Source organism: Pavona decussata, unplaced genomic scaffold (assembly GCF_977016875.1).
Source record: "Pavona decussata unplaced genomic scaffold, jaPavDecu1.1 SCAFFOLD_78, whole genome shotgun sequence".
Lineage (NCBI taxonomy): Eukaryota > Metazoa > Cnidaria > Anthozoa > Scleractinia > Agariciidae > Pavona > Pavona decussata.
In genome coordinates, this window is record NW_028145496.1 from 2,292,501 (window position 1) to 2,305,000 (window position 12,500).

The following is a 12,500-nucleotide window of genomic DNA, read 5'->3' on the forward strand; positions in this document are numbered from 1 at the left end:
AAACAGCCTTACGATCCGTACGGTTTCACAAAATGTAAAGACAGTTTTCGGTCCGTGTATGGTCGGAAAATTACATCTCATTATGGGGACTTGGAATATTTTCACATCTTGTTTGAGCGAGGGAATGAGGCGATGTACAATCCGTACGGTTTATACGAACTGTAAAGAAACTTTTCGGTCTGTGTACGGTCAGAAAATTGCATCGCATCGAGGGGACTTTGAATATTTTAATGTGTCACCTGCGCTAGCGACAAACACCCAAGAAAGACACTGCAAAATAATGAAGTTAATGTTTTATTTTTGCCTTCGTACCGTTAGCAAACAGTAGCGAGGGAAGAAAACTAAATGGCACTTGTGACGACATGTTGCGCGAAGTTTTGCACCCCGACTGCGCCTAATATTACTTACTGTTTCGCTGTGGTGCCGGTTAAAGACCCCATCCAGTTAACGGAATTTCGTTTTAAAAACGCCAGTATACGTGTTGATATGTTTTCACCTACCAATCAATATCAACAGGGTCGAAAATTCTGCTTAAAACAGAGGTTTTCAAAATCTGTTTCAAAATATTAATGGAGACTTTCTCGAAACTCAAGCGGTTTTAGTCGGAACATCACCTGTTTGTGCTATGAAATAAAAACTGTTTCTGTTGATTCTTGCGCTGTCATTGCAGAGCCATCTATTTACAAAGAAGTGAAAGTACAGTTTTGAGTTGAGTCACTTAACTAGAATTTTGTCTTTTTTTATGTCAATAAAGGCTAGGGCTGATGCTGCTAACGTTGCATAATCATCTTTAAGACATGAGGTGAATATACATGAATATATGTGCAAAACAATTTACCACGAAAACCGTCATGAACTCACAAAACAGAAATTTTGTGGGTATTTGTGAAAAATTGGGGTTCAATGGGAATTTTGTGCTTGAATTTGGGCTTCATTCAACAGAAATTTGGTGGATTTTCCTAAAATTTGGGTTTCACTGAATCTTGGTTGTAGAGAATTATCCGAACGACGCTTTTATCTGGGAGATTTGTGGCCCGTACGGGTGACCGGAGGATTCGTTTCGTATCCGGGGGAGTTTACTAGACAAGTTAAGACCTGAACAAGTAAACTGACTGCCGGATTGCCTGCAACTTGTGGTCTGTTGTTAATCTAGCAGGATGTATATAAAACATACAAGATGTTAATAAATTACAGGTTTACCGCCCACGAGTTGAGTCTGTGGTTAACAACCGACGAAGAGTGATCGCTCTACAGGATGTCAGTCAAAACCAGAATTCTACCTTTGTTATGCTAAATACTATTTATCTGGTAATTTTAATGTCCATTATGAAGAAGATTTAAATTCACAAAAACTGTTTCAGTTCAATAAAAGGAAGTCTGACGTCAGAAGCCCAATTATCGCGAAGAAGTGAAACTATAAACTGATCTACAGGATATGTCCTGGAAATGAGACTTTATTGTATGATAAAACTATTTTTGGTGCTGTCCTTTACCACCAAGCTTTGAAGATCACAACTAATGTATAGGTGGTTTGCAGCCAATCCCTGGAGATCCTAAAGACTGGTATGGCGCCATGTTGGATGACAAAGCAAAAGGTTCTGTCATCCAACATGGCTGCCACGCCATTGTCTTTTGGATCTCTAAGGATTGGATGCAAACCACCTGTAATGCCGCGTGAGATTATAAAATTGAGGGGACAACAGACTGCAAAAATCATTTGGTTTCCTATATAAAAAAGCAAAATCATTGGTTTGTAGAGCGCCCCTGTTATGAAATCACCGCTGCCAACTCCATTCCCCATTCTCCGTTTCTCGTTTTAGTAACGTCCTTCACCTGCCGATATGTTCGTATATACTAGCAATAATCATGGATTAGTACAGTGCGTCCGATCTTCATTTAGCCAGCGGGATTCAAAGCTCTCGCATAAAATTGAGACGAGTGGTCAGCCAGTCCAAGATGTCGCCCAAACCCTGAAATCGCACAGCATCCAGACAACCCCACCTGTAGAAACAATATGTAAAAATTGCTTCTATTAATTTACAAACTGTTTGTCAAAGAAATTAAAATTAATATGTCAAAATATCGTGAAATGTACGTTTGCTGAACGTCAATCAAACTCGACTTCTGTCGTTGTTATGCTAACTATACGAAAACCATATATTTGGTTGTTTTAAGCGCTGCTTTCCTGCGAGAAAAACATACTTGACTCATTACTCTTCAGAATAGTGTACCATGGTGAAGTCAGGGGTACTGCAAAATCGTCAAAACACGATTTTCCTACTTATTATTTTACATGAAATTCTATTCAATACCACAGCGGTTTTTGCTGCTGAAGAAAATTCTCGATCTGGTTACTTCGTAACGCGGGAAAATAAGCGACTGTTAGGTCATGTTATTAAACGGTTTGGATCTCCCAGTTTAATGTCCTGCAGCCAGTCATGTTTGAGAAGCTCATGGTGTACTTCCACAAACTTTAAGGAGTCTTTCAAGCAACGTGACAAGGGAACTTGTGAACTGAACAAGCACGAGAACGCCTCTGTCAACGAAGACACTGAGCTTGTTGATCAACAAGGTGTTACTTTCTCAATGTTTCTAAAGGTGGGTTCACGTTGACTTAATTATTTGAAAACCGAAAGAATTTATTATATGATATAGTGGAAACTGTGAAGAAAGCCTAAAAATGCAGTTGTTCATCACACACTTCTATAAAACATGGGCACCCAACATGTTTACTTCCGTGGATATCTGTTCCGATGGCCACAAGAAAATCTGCCGTTTCTTTGGCAAAATGTCGGCCAAAATTCCTTTTATTTTCGGAGAGGCAAACTGAATATCTCGATTAACATGCAAACACTGAAGGTCAGCTAGCATTTTTGCAGAGAAAAATTCCGTGTCCTTAACTGAGTTTCTGCAAGTTAAATTTCAACTTAAGGTTACTTATGGGGAAGAAAGGTCGAATTTTTCTCATATAATTTTTTTTAGATAATTGTTGAAACAAGAAAGGGATGCAAAGTTTCGTGAAAACAGCAGTTAGAAATCTTAAAAAGAACGCCAGCTATCTGGAAAACAAAGTTTTGTAGGAAAAGTAAAGGTGTCATAATCCAATTTATGCGGGACTGTGTTGACATATTACGCGGCAGAATTTACCCGCGATCTCGAATTACTGGCAAATTTGCATAATTTTGTTTACATCGTGTTCATCGCATGTCACGGCGTTGTATGTAAAATTTTTATACTGTGAAACAGCGTTCCATTTTGGATTCAAACATTGCGTAAACGGTTGTTATGTAGAAAGCGAAACTAGAAAAGTCGCCTTGGGTGAAAGTTAAGTAATAACCAGGGCGAAAGAAGGTCGAAAAATCATTTGACGAGGCCAAAAAACTTCAGCTGGCGGAGAGCCACGCACAACCAGTCAGATTTTCTTTAATTTCATCCCCGTCGAAAGATATCGGGGCAAGCCGGATAAAAATAACTGCCTCGGCAGCAGAGAAATTCGAGGACGAAAAATCGGATAATAGAGAGTCGAACATCAGTTCGAAGTCCGAAATCGAAGATTGCGGCGACAATCCAGCCATTTTCGCCGTTGTTGACCGGCTGAAAATAAGCAGCGAACCTTAGCGCGCAGCCTCGTGTACTGCAGGTGTACTGATAGCGGTGAGAAGTGCATGTCTCGTGTCAACTCCGCTGGGGCTGCCAGTTTCATGTTCTGCATCTATCTGCCGTTTTCTTCTTTGTTTTGGTTTCGCCGGTGGCTTTCTCGCGCCAGACTTCACTTTTCCCATAAAGAAATCGCTTTACAGTAACACTAAATGCTTCCGCGGGGAATTTCGATTGGTTTTTTTAATTATCTACAGAACTCCCCAGGGAATGCTTCTTTGTGTTTGATTGGCCCGCGGCGTAAGCGCGTTGACAAGTATTTTAATGAGGTGCGAAAACTCTGAAAATGTTTCAAGGCCGAAAACACGGCTTTTGTTTTTGCGCGAATTCCCCATCTTCAAATGAATTAATAGGGTATGCAGATTTGCCAGATTTCAACGAAATTTGGCCAAAACGATCATCAGATATTAATGCATCAAAGTGTGTCAGGCTTTTTCGAAATTCAAAATATTTTTCCCGTGACGTGTTAACATCTGATGCGACTACAAAAATTTTTCATTGTCCATCTTTAGGATGGGTTTTCTCACAAACCAATAGGAATAAAGAAAAAGCCTGACACACTTTGTTAGCCTATTATCTCTTGATTGATATTGTGCAGTCTGTTTGGTTGTGCGCCTTTACGTGAGAGTGGGTAATTCAGTTAAGTACACGTCGCTAGTATTGAGTTTGCAGGCCTCTGAGCGCTTATGTATCCAACAAAATAAAAAAACATTGATATTTTCGCAAACTTCAATTTATCAGCTTTACAGTGATATATAGTTTTCCGTGGTTTTATCCAAATCAGCGCGCGTACGCTAGATTTCCCTGAAGGCACTCGCGAAACATGGAAGCATGGGAAGAGATCAAACTTAATTAGCTTTGACAGACGTGTCTTTAAGAGAAGAGACAAGAAAACGATCTGGGAATTTAACACAGGGGACAACATTTTAAGTATTTTGCTTAAATGCACTTGTTGCATGGGTGCTCCCGATAAAATAGAAATTTTGCTGTTGTAAAACTTTTATCTTTTTATCACAGGGATGCCTTATGACCGGCTGCCTAAACGGAGGCTCTTGTTTATTTGACAACGAAAAGGAAACTTTTTCCTGCTCGTGCAAACTGCCATGGAGTGGAGAAAATTGTGACATCAAAAACGGTAAGGCCTTCATGAGTTTTAGCCTAAATATTTAATCTTCTAAGTTGTTGGCATCTTAAATGCCTGTACTCAACAACATAAACTGATATTCGACTACTATAAGTGCTCGATCGAGCTTTTCCTGAAAAGCCCAAAATGATCGATAAAATCTTTCACAAAAAAGATTTCTGGAAAAAAGGGAAAAGATTCTGGAGAGATAGTTCTGTATCCAGTGAATATTGATGAACATTGCAGTTCAAATTTGATCCGGCACGCAAACTTTTCCGATGTATGCAAATTTTGCTCCAGACGACGCCAGACAGTCTGACGTCATTCATACTTTGTTTTTCATTGTTGCTAGGCAGCAGTGCGGACACCTTCAACGAAATATATATACATACATGCATACATATATATAAATTTATTTTTCGCTCGAATTCGCGCGGCTTAACTCCGCTCGGGCCGGCTCGGCCCGACAAATTTATTAACCTCGCTTCGCGAGGAATAATAATAATAACAATAATAATAATAATAATAATAATAATAATAATAATAATAATAATAATAACAACAATCATTTCTTGAGCGCAAATTCAACTAAAGTTTTCAAATGCGCTTTCCAAATGGTATTAATTAAGCAATATATATAGTGTTAAAAAGTAAACTGTATAGGCATAAAAATTAGATCATAAACATCATGCTAACTAATTTGTTAAAAATTAAAAATCGTATAAAAGTTATTCTAAAGGACTAATCGAGATATGTTCTTTTAAAAAGGAGAGTCTTAAGTTTCCGTTAAAAATGTGAATACTGTGTTCCTAGAAGTTGCTAACTTCTAGCAGTTTAAATCGAAAAAAAGTTTCGCTCACCGACGCGCCAACAGTTAGAAAACACACCGAAACGAATCCAGCCCTCGATACTCGTAACTTTTATTCAAAGGCAGAGAGAGAGTGAATAGTACGCATTGGCTTATACAACGTGGCAGAACGTTCTAGAATCACAACCTGCCAGAACCTGGTTTAACCGGTAATTTCCCGTCTTAAGAACATCACAGTACGCTCAAAACAGCTTCTGGAAACTTCTGGAAACCTAGACAGTTCATGAATGCGCATTAAAATACAATGTAGTCTCTAAACAGTCTCCAAACAGTCTCTAAATCCACTGAGGACATTTCGCCTAACAGTGTACATGTATTTCCAATGTAAGCTAACATAAATTTATCCGTAGCTTTCCGTATCGTTTAAGATACTGAATAAGTTCTATTCAATTTTTTGTAGCCTACCACTCTGGCAATGGGCCGGTATGCAATTTGATGAAGCGAACTTGTCCCAGAAACTGGTATTTACTAACCTCCCTGCAGAACGCTCTATTAAAGAAATAAAAAACGCGCCGAGTGCATTGTTGAGTTATATAAGCACGCGGGAATTTTTAAGAACACGAGAGAAGTGCAGAGAGGCACGAGCCGTACGTATGCTTCGTGCATTGTGGAGTTATACAGAACTCGGTTTGACCAATCACAGTGCTTGCTTGACCCTGGCTATTTTATAATATCTTTTAAAAATGTTTTGGTGGTTAACCCGAAATAATGAGTGGAAATGTAACCAACGATTCATTAAAAATTTCGTAAATTTGGAAAACTAATTCTTTTCGTTTTCGAGGAAGCCAATATGTCGTTAAAAATGCAAACGAAAGGTCACCTTGGATCTCCATAACACCATGTCCCAAAGCTTCTACAACTTAAAGCAAGCGAACAGATTAATCTGCATTAGCTTACACAAGTATGCTTTTAAACTGAAGAAAACGAAACGATTTGGGAAGAAGTATTTTGCTTAAATGTTCTAGTTGGGTGCCTCTGATGTGATGAGTTTTTCAACATTCAAAGAGTTTCTCATTTAAGCTCCTCACTAAATTTTGACCATGTTTCTGAGGGGATTAAAATATTAAGCTTTCTTTGATAACTCTGTTTTATCTACAGCTTGTGAAGAACCGACTGCGGCACCGGAACCAGAAAAAGTCCGGGGCTTTCTCTTCCCAAACCAGAAGACAACCGACTATATTGACGGCGGCCTGCTCGCCAAGACCCTCAACGCCACGACCGCATGCTTGTGGTTGAAAACCTCTAGCACGAACAAAGCGGGCTTCTTCAGTTATGCAACCACCCTATATCACAACGCGTTTCTTCTTGTAAACTACAATGGAAACACCTTGCATATCTATTTGGGAAAATTTATGTCAAGGTAATGGTCGCTTTTATCGTTGTGTAGGTGTCTCTGTTCATAAAAAAAAACGATCGATTATCACGTTGGCATAAACAGTGTCAAGCGAAAATGAGTAGACAGAGAGGAAGACCCCAGTATAGCCCTTGGGATATGTGAATTTCACTTAAGCTATTTTAAGACGTCGTGAAAGCTGAAGTCCGTTTCTCGAGACGTCTGCAAAGGTATCTGGACCCCTGATAATGCCACTTACGATAGCCATACTGAATATTCAACTGACGCAAGAGACTATGAGGTAAGAGAGCGAATCCCCCATACATGCCCCTCTTCCTATGGAAATTTTTTTCAATCTATTTATTTTTTTGCGTTGCTATTTTAATGTCGACATCTTATTGGTCAGTTAGAGTGACGTCATTTAATTTTAAACTCAAAATAGCATGGCGCGAACTAAAAAAAAGATTGAAAATAATTATCATGGGGCACAGGGATTCGCTCTCTTACCTCATAGGCTCTTGACAGACGCCATTAAACAATGCCACGATGGCACGCTCCGATGACTTCCTGTGACGTCACACTGACCGTTTGCGGACGTCTCGGGAAACCGACTTCTATTTAGACGATGTTTAAAAACTAAGTTAAGTAAAATTCAGATATCCCAGCCAACGCTTCTAGTTTCCCTCTCTGTCCCCTTATTTTCTCTTGAGAGTGTAAATCGATTTGGTACAATATGAACATGAAGGAAAAACGGAAAGGCCCAGTCGTTTATACTTAACTGGGTTGTACTCCAGCTTTTTGCAAGAACAAACTCGCAGAAGACTTTTCATGCAATGCCGATTTGATCATCTCTGAGTTACGTCACATTTGGACACCATACAAAATGTTGATATTTAAGATCCGAGTGGTACAGCAACACTTCGTTACAAAAAACTCAAATTTTGTGGGCGAAAAACTCCTGAAGTAAAAGGTTGCGTTCGATTGACATCTCGTTGGGAGTCCCATAAGAATTAGTGTATGTCGATGCAATTTTGCTGCATCTACAACGCGCATCCTGCAACATTGAATTTAATAGAATGATGACAGTCACTGTGTTAATTTTCAATTTACTCGTGTCATGTTTGAAAATCTTACTGAGTTGCTTATTATTAGGGGCAAAAACAGGAGGAGCTCAAGGATAGGGTCACACAATAACCAATCACATAACGAGAATTGTGAAACTTTTCAAAGCGGGGCCACACAACGCACAAATAAACTGTTCTATATACGTTTCATTTCCGGATCTCTAGTAGCAGAAATGCACGTGCCAGACGTCACTTAAAGTATAAATAAACCGAACTGATTGTAACTATGACCCTGAAGAGGACTAGTGTTACCAGTCAAAATATTGGCCCAAACAAATTCAGTTGCCCTTTGCCTAGCAGTGTTAGTCCTCCAATCAGTTTGGTTTATAACGAGAATATTATTCCATCTGTAGTAGGGTAACCGCCACAAAGGCCTTAAAACCACCCCTAGAACTTTATTCAAACCGTTCCACACGAAGATATTACGAAAACTCCCCGCTCAAACGCTTACATAACAAAGTAAATGAAATGTGTAACATACAAGTCTATTTGATTTTAACATCTGAAAAATATTACTTCGTCAAAGTCCTTGTACTTAATACGATAATTGTCCCTGGTCACATAAAAGTGTCCTTTTTCCATTTTTGGAATGAACGGAATATCATTCTGTTCATTCTGATCCCGATAGCAGAATGAACAGAATGGAAGGAAAACGGTTTACTCGGAATGGACAGAATACCTTTCTTTCGGGAAATTTTTGGCGGGAGATCCTACGCGGCCGCTCGCGCAAGTCGCGTGCGCAGACATGCCGCTATTCCGCTTCCAGATTTTAGGAGCGTTTCCCTAGCCCGAAAAGAATGCACCCATAGTTTCACAGGAATAGGGAATAAGTGGTTTGCATTGCCGCCATGTTGGTGTACAAAACAAACGAAAATTTGTTCACATAGTTTGCATAAAAACGGAAGTTAACTCCCAAAGGAGGAAAATCTTATTGCTCCTGTACACCAACATGGCCGCCATGACGTCACATTCAAGTCATCAATACAATGGAATCTACTCTCTTTTCCTGGCGATTTCTTGTCAATCAACATTGTATTATTTTTATTGTATCTACAGGTCTACAGGTGTGACAATAACTGATGGCAAGTGGCATCATGTTTGTGTGTCATGGGGTGGAGGTGCTGTCAGATTGTATGTAGATGGTGCACAGAGATGGGATAAACAAGCCAGCGGTATGTTGGAGATAAAAAAAAATCAAGAATAAAAATAATAAAATTAGTAATTATAATAAACTAAACTTCTTCAGGGACCGCAGAAAGCTAAGTAAAATTGGAAATAAACGGTTGCTATATTTAAAATGATACTAATGAATATTGTCACCGTTTATTTCCAATTTTTATTTAGCTTTTTGCAGCTCCTGAAGAAGGTTAGGTTTGTCTAACCGAAATACAAGGCAATAACATTATTTTAGCTGTCCGATCAGCCTTGTATTTGGTTTTTGCGTTTTATTCATTGCACAAAGATCCGGCTACATTTTACCGCTGTTTGTAGAAGTGGTCCTTGCATTATTCAAGAATGATAACAATGATGATGATAATGATGACGATGATGATGATGATGATGATGATGATGATGATGGGAGACATTATAAATCATTGAAAGAATTATCCAATTTAAAAAAAAATATGTAAAATAACTCAACCAGTGGGAGGTTTTGATTTGAACTCGGTGCTTCTATGAAACAATCAGGCAAGTTGTCAGAGAGGGTCTGTTGCCCCAACCAGTGACTTTGCTTCCCAAATACAATAAAATTAACGAAATCTCGTTTCTTTATTAGCATCACAATCGAAATCTTCATCAACGTCTCTGTCTCCATCATCATCATCATAGCAAAGTTTTTATCGATGTAGTTGTTGTTGTTAAATTTTATCCTTTGTTCATTTCTCAAATCCCTTCGTTTTTTACCCATTGTTATCATAACGGAACAGATTCCCAACGTAGCGAGCCCCGAACTTATAATCTACACTGAAAAACTAAATGAAATCTCATCACACGAACGAAGGACGGCAGTTTCTCGTTACACCATTTATCACTATCATTATTTATTAAATGTTTTATTTATTGCTAAATGGCTTTGCCTTCCTAGGTTTGCCTACTTAATTTTGGTGAAAATATTATCCTCTTGTTTCAGGGCTTTCACTGGACGCAGATGCAAAGCTGATATTTGGACAGGATCAAGACTCTTACGGAGGAGGATTCACTCAAGAACAAAGTTTTATCGGCCAAATGACGGGCATCAACTTCTGGGATCGGGTGTTAAGTGCCGCAGAGATATTCAAGTTAGCTGAGTCATGCGAGGGGGATTTCAAAGGAAATCTTTTTAACATGAGCTCTTTGGGAAACAGCTCGCTCAGGGGAGGGGTGCAGTCAATCGATTTAACGTGTGAACCGTCTGATCGACTTCCCCAGTGCTTATCCTAATGAGGCAATTTTTAGTTGGTTTAGGAATCGTAAGCCTCGTCTGTCTTTGCCATCGGTCTGTGGTTACCCTTTATTGTTAAAGTCTGTTGGTTCATCAGGTAAATGTGGACGTGAAAAAGGTTTAGTATAGTCAAAACATGTAAAATGTAAAACATATAGGGATGTTTTAAAACGGGAACTTAATATATTTGATGCTAAAATTTGTAGTTTGAGGGAATACCTAGGACATGCATCTACCGTATTGTTATTAACGGGAATAAAATAAGAATTTGCTGGAATGGAGTCTCTTTTATGTGATTTTAATTATGTTAACAACTTTTGAAGGCCATGGAATAAATGTGATAATTTATTTTTTTAAACCTGGTGAATGAACGAGAATGTTGTATTATTCAAAGTAACACAGGCATTCTCGGAAAAAGGAAATCTGAGTGCTTCTATCAGGAGTCTAACCTTAGACCTTCTGATAACTAGTTCGGATGCAGAGCAGTATGCAGGATGGTAGAGCATCCGAACTAATAATCAGAAGGTCTTAGGTTAGACCCCTGATAGGAGCACTCGGATTTTCCTTTTCCGAGTATGACTGTGTCATTTACTGATGATTACATCATTCTAATTTATTTACCAGGCTTAACATATTCCATAGCATTATTCCCATTGCGCATATATGCCACACATGACATTCCAATCCTATCAGTATGCAGGATGTTTGTCCCATGAACCTTGTTTAATGGCCTTAGCTCCCACGAGTCTCCTGTAGTTTAGTGGTAGAGTCTCCGAAATAGTCTTAGGTTCGACTCCTGATAGGAGCACTCGGATTTCCTTTTTCCTAGTGTGCCTGTGTCACTCTGAATAATACATCATTCTCATTAAAATCCCATTCTTCAAAGTAAAGCTCATTAGTTAAACAGTGTCAATTAAGGAGATGGAGTTTGTAGAGTCCATGCCATCCATCTCAAAACTGGCAAAACGTGCTTATCATTTGGAGAAAAAAATAAAAGATGTTTCAGGGGCACCCAATGGCCTTATTCGATGGATATTTGTCCGGGATACCTATTCTCCTCAGAAATTTGGATTTAGCTGGGAAGAAAATGCAACGTTTACTTCGGCAAAATATCAGCGCAAAATTTCTCAACAGTTGTCTGACACGGACTGGAAAAATAATTTACTTTGTTTTTGAAGGAGCAATACTTCATTAAGAAAGCAAAGAAAGGCCAGCTAGCATTTTCGTGAAGTCAACAAACAGCTATTAATAGTAACTTCGGGGAATAAGACTCCGTCCTTAAATCTTTCCGTAATTTAAATTTTTAGCTAAATCATCCGAACAGATCAAAACTGTATTAGTTTACACTAAAATGCATTTAAAAGGGACAGAAAACGACCTGCAAAACAGGAGACAACATTTTAAGAATTCTGCTTAAATGTTCTCGTTGGCTACTCTAAAGTTCACTTTGATGGTCGAACTCAACAGAACACTGGTTACAGAACCAAGACAAGCTCTTCTCCTCTTTGTCTTCGTTGGTGTCATACTACCGGAGAAGTAATCACATTTATCTCATTTATCCTGAAGTTGCCCACCTGCTTTTGAAAATTTTACTGAAATTATGTTTTATCTTTGCGTTGGAACTAAATTTTTTCAATTTTGAAAGCTTGAAAGGGAGGAGGTACGAGGTGGATTGACGATACACGGTCAGAGAGATTCGAGATTTGTGGTTTTTGATAATCAACAGCAAAACACATTAGACTGTGTAATAAATAATCTCAGCTTTCATGGATTAAAGTTTAAAGATACAAATTTTTATCATGAAAAGAAAATCCAGAAGAAAGTTTTTAGAAAAGACTTTCCTTTATTCCTCAATTTTTTGTAATTTTTTTTTTTAATTCTTGTCGGCACACCTGCCGGCCATAGTCTTAGTAAGATGACATTTTCAACGAAACGGCCTGAAATAAACATAAAATTTATAACCCTAATCTTTG

The 12,500-nt window shown here is 38.6% G+C and overlaps 2 protein-coding genes across 5 annotated transcripts in view; one reads left to right on the plus strand and one right to left on the minus strand.

The window, feature by feature from the left end:
- Window positions 1-12,500, minus strand: part of LOC146476315 (adenosine receptor A2b-like) — a 90,900-nt gene that overhangs the window by 52,071 nt on the left and 26,329 nt on the right. The window lies entirely within an intron of this gene.
- Window positions 2,198-12,500, plus strand: part of LOC146476320 (C-reactive protein-like) — a 50,460-nt gene continuing 40,157 nt past the window's right edge. Inside the window, exons 1-5 of one of the 2 annotated variants that reach the window (XM_085114891.1) lie at window positions 2,198-2,598; window positions 4,675-4,792; window positions 6,747-7,008; window positions 9,162-9,277; window positions 10,237-10,739. In XM_085114891.1, coding sequence (XP_084971017.1) covers window positions 2,233-2,598; window positions 4,675-4,792; window positions 6,747-7,008; window positions 9,162-9,277; window positions 10,237-10,526 — 1,152 coding nt within the window. In that variant the 5' untranslated portion in view covers window positions 2,198-2,232 and the 3' untranslated portion in view covers window positions 10,527-10,739. Of the gene's footprint in view, window positions 2,599-4,674; window positions 4,793-6,746; window positions 7,009-9,161; window positions 9,278-10,236; window positions 10,740-12,500 lie in introns of those variants that run through there. The other variant, XM_085114892.1, reaches the window with a different exon arrangement.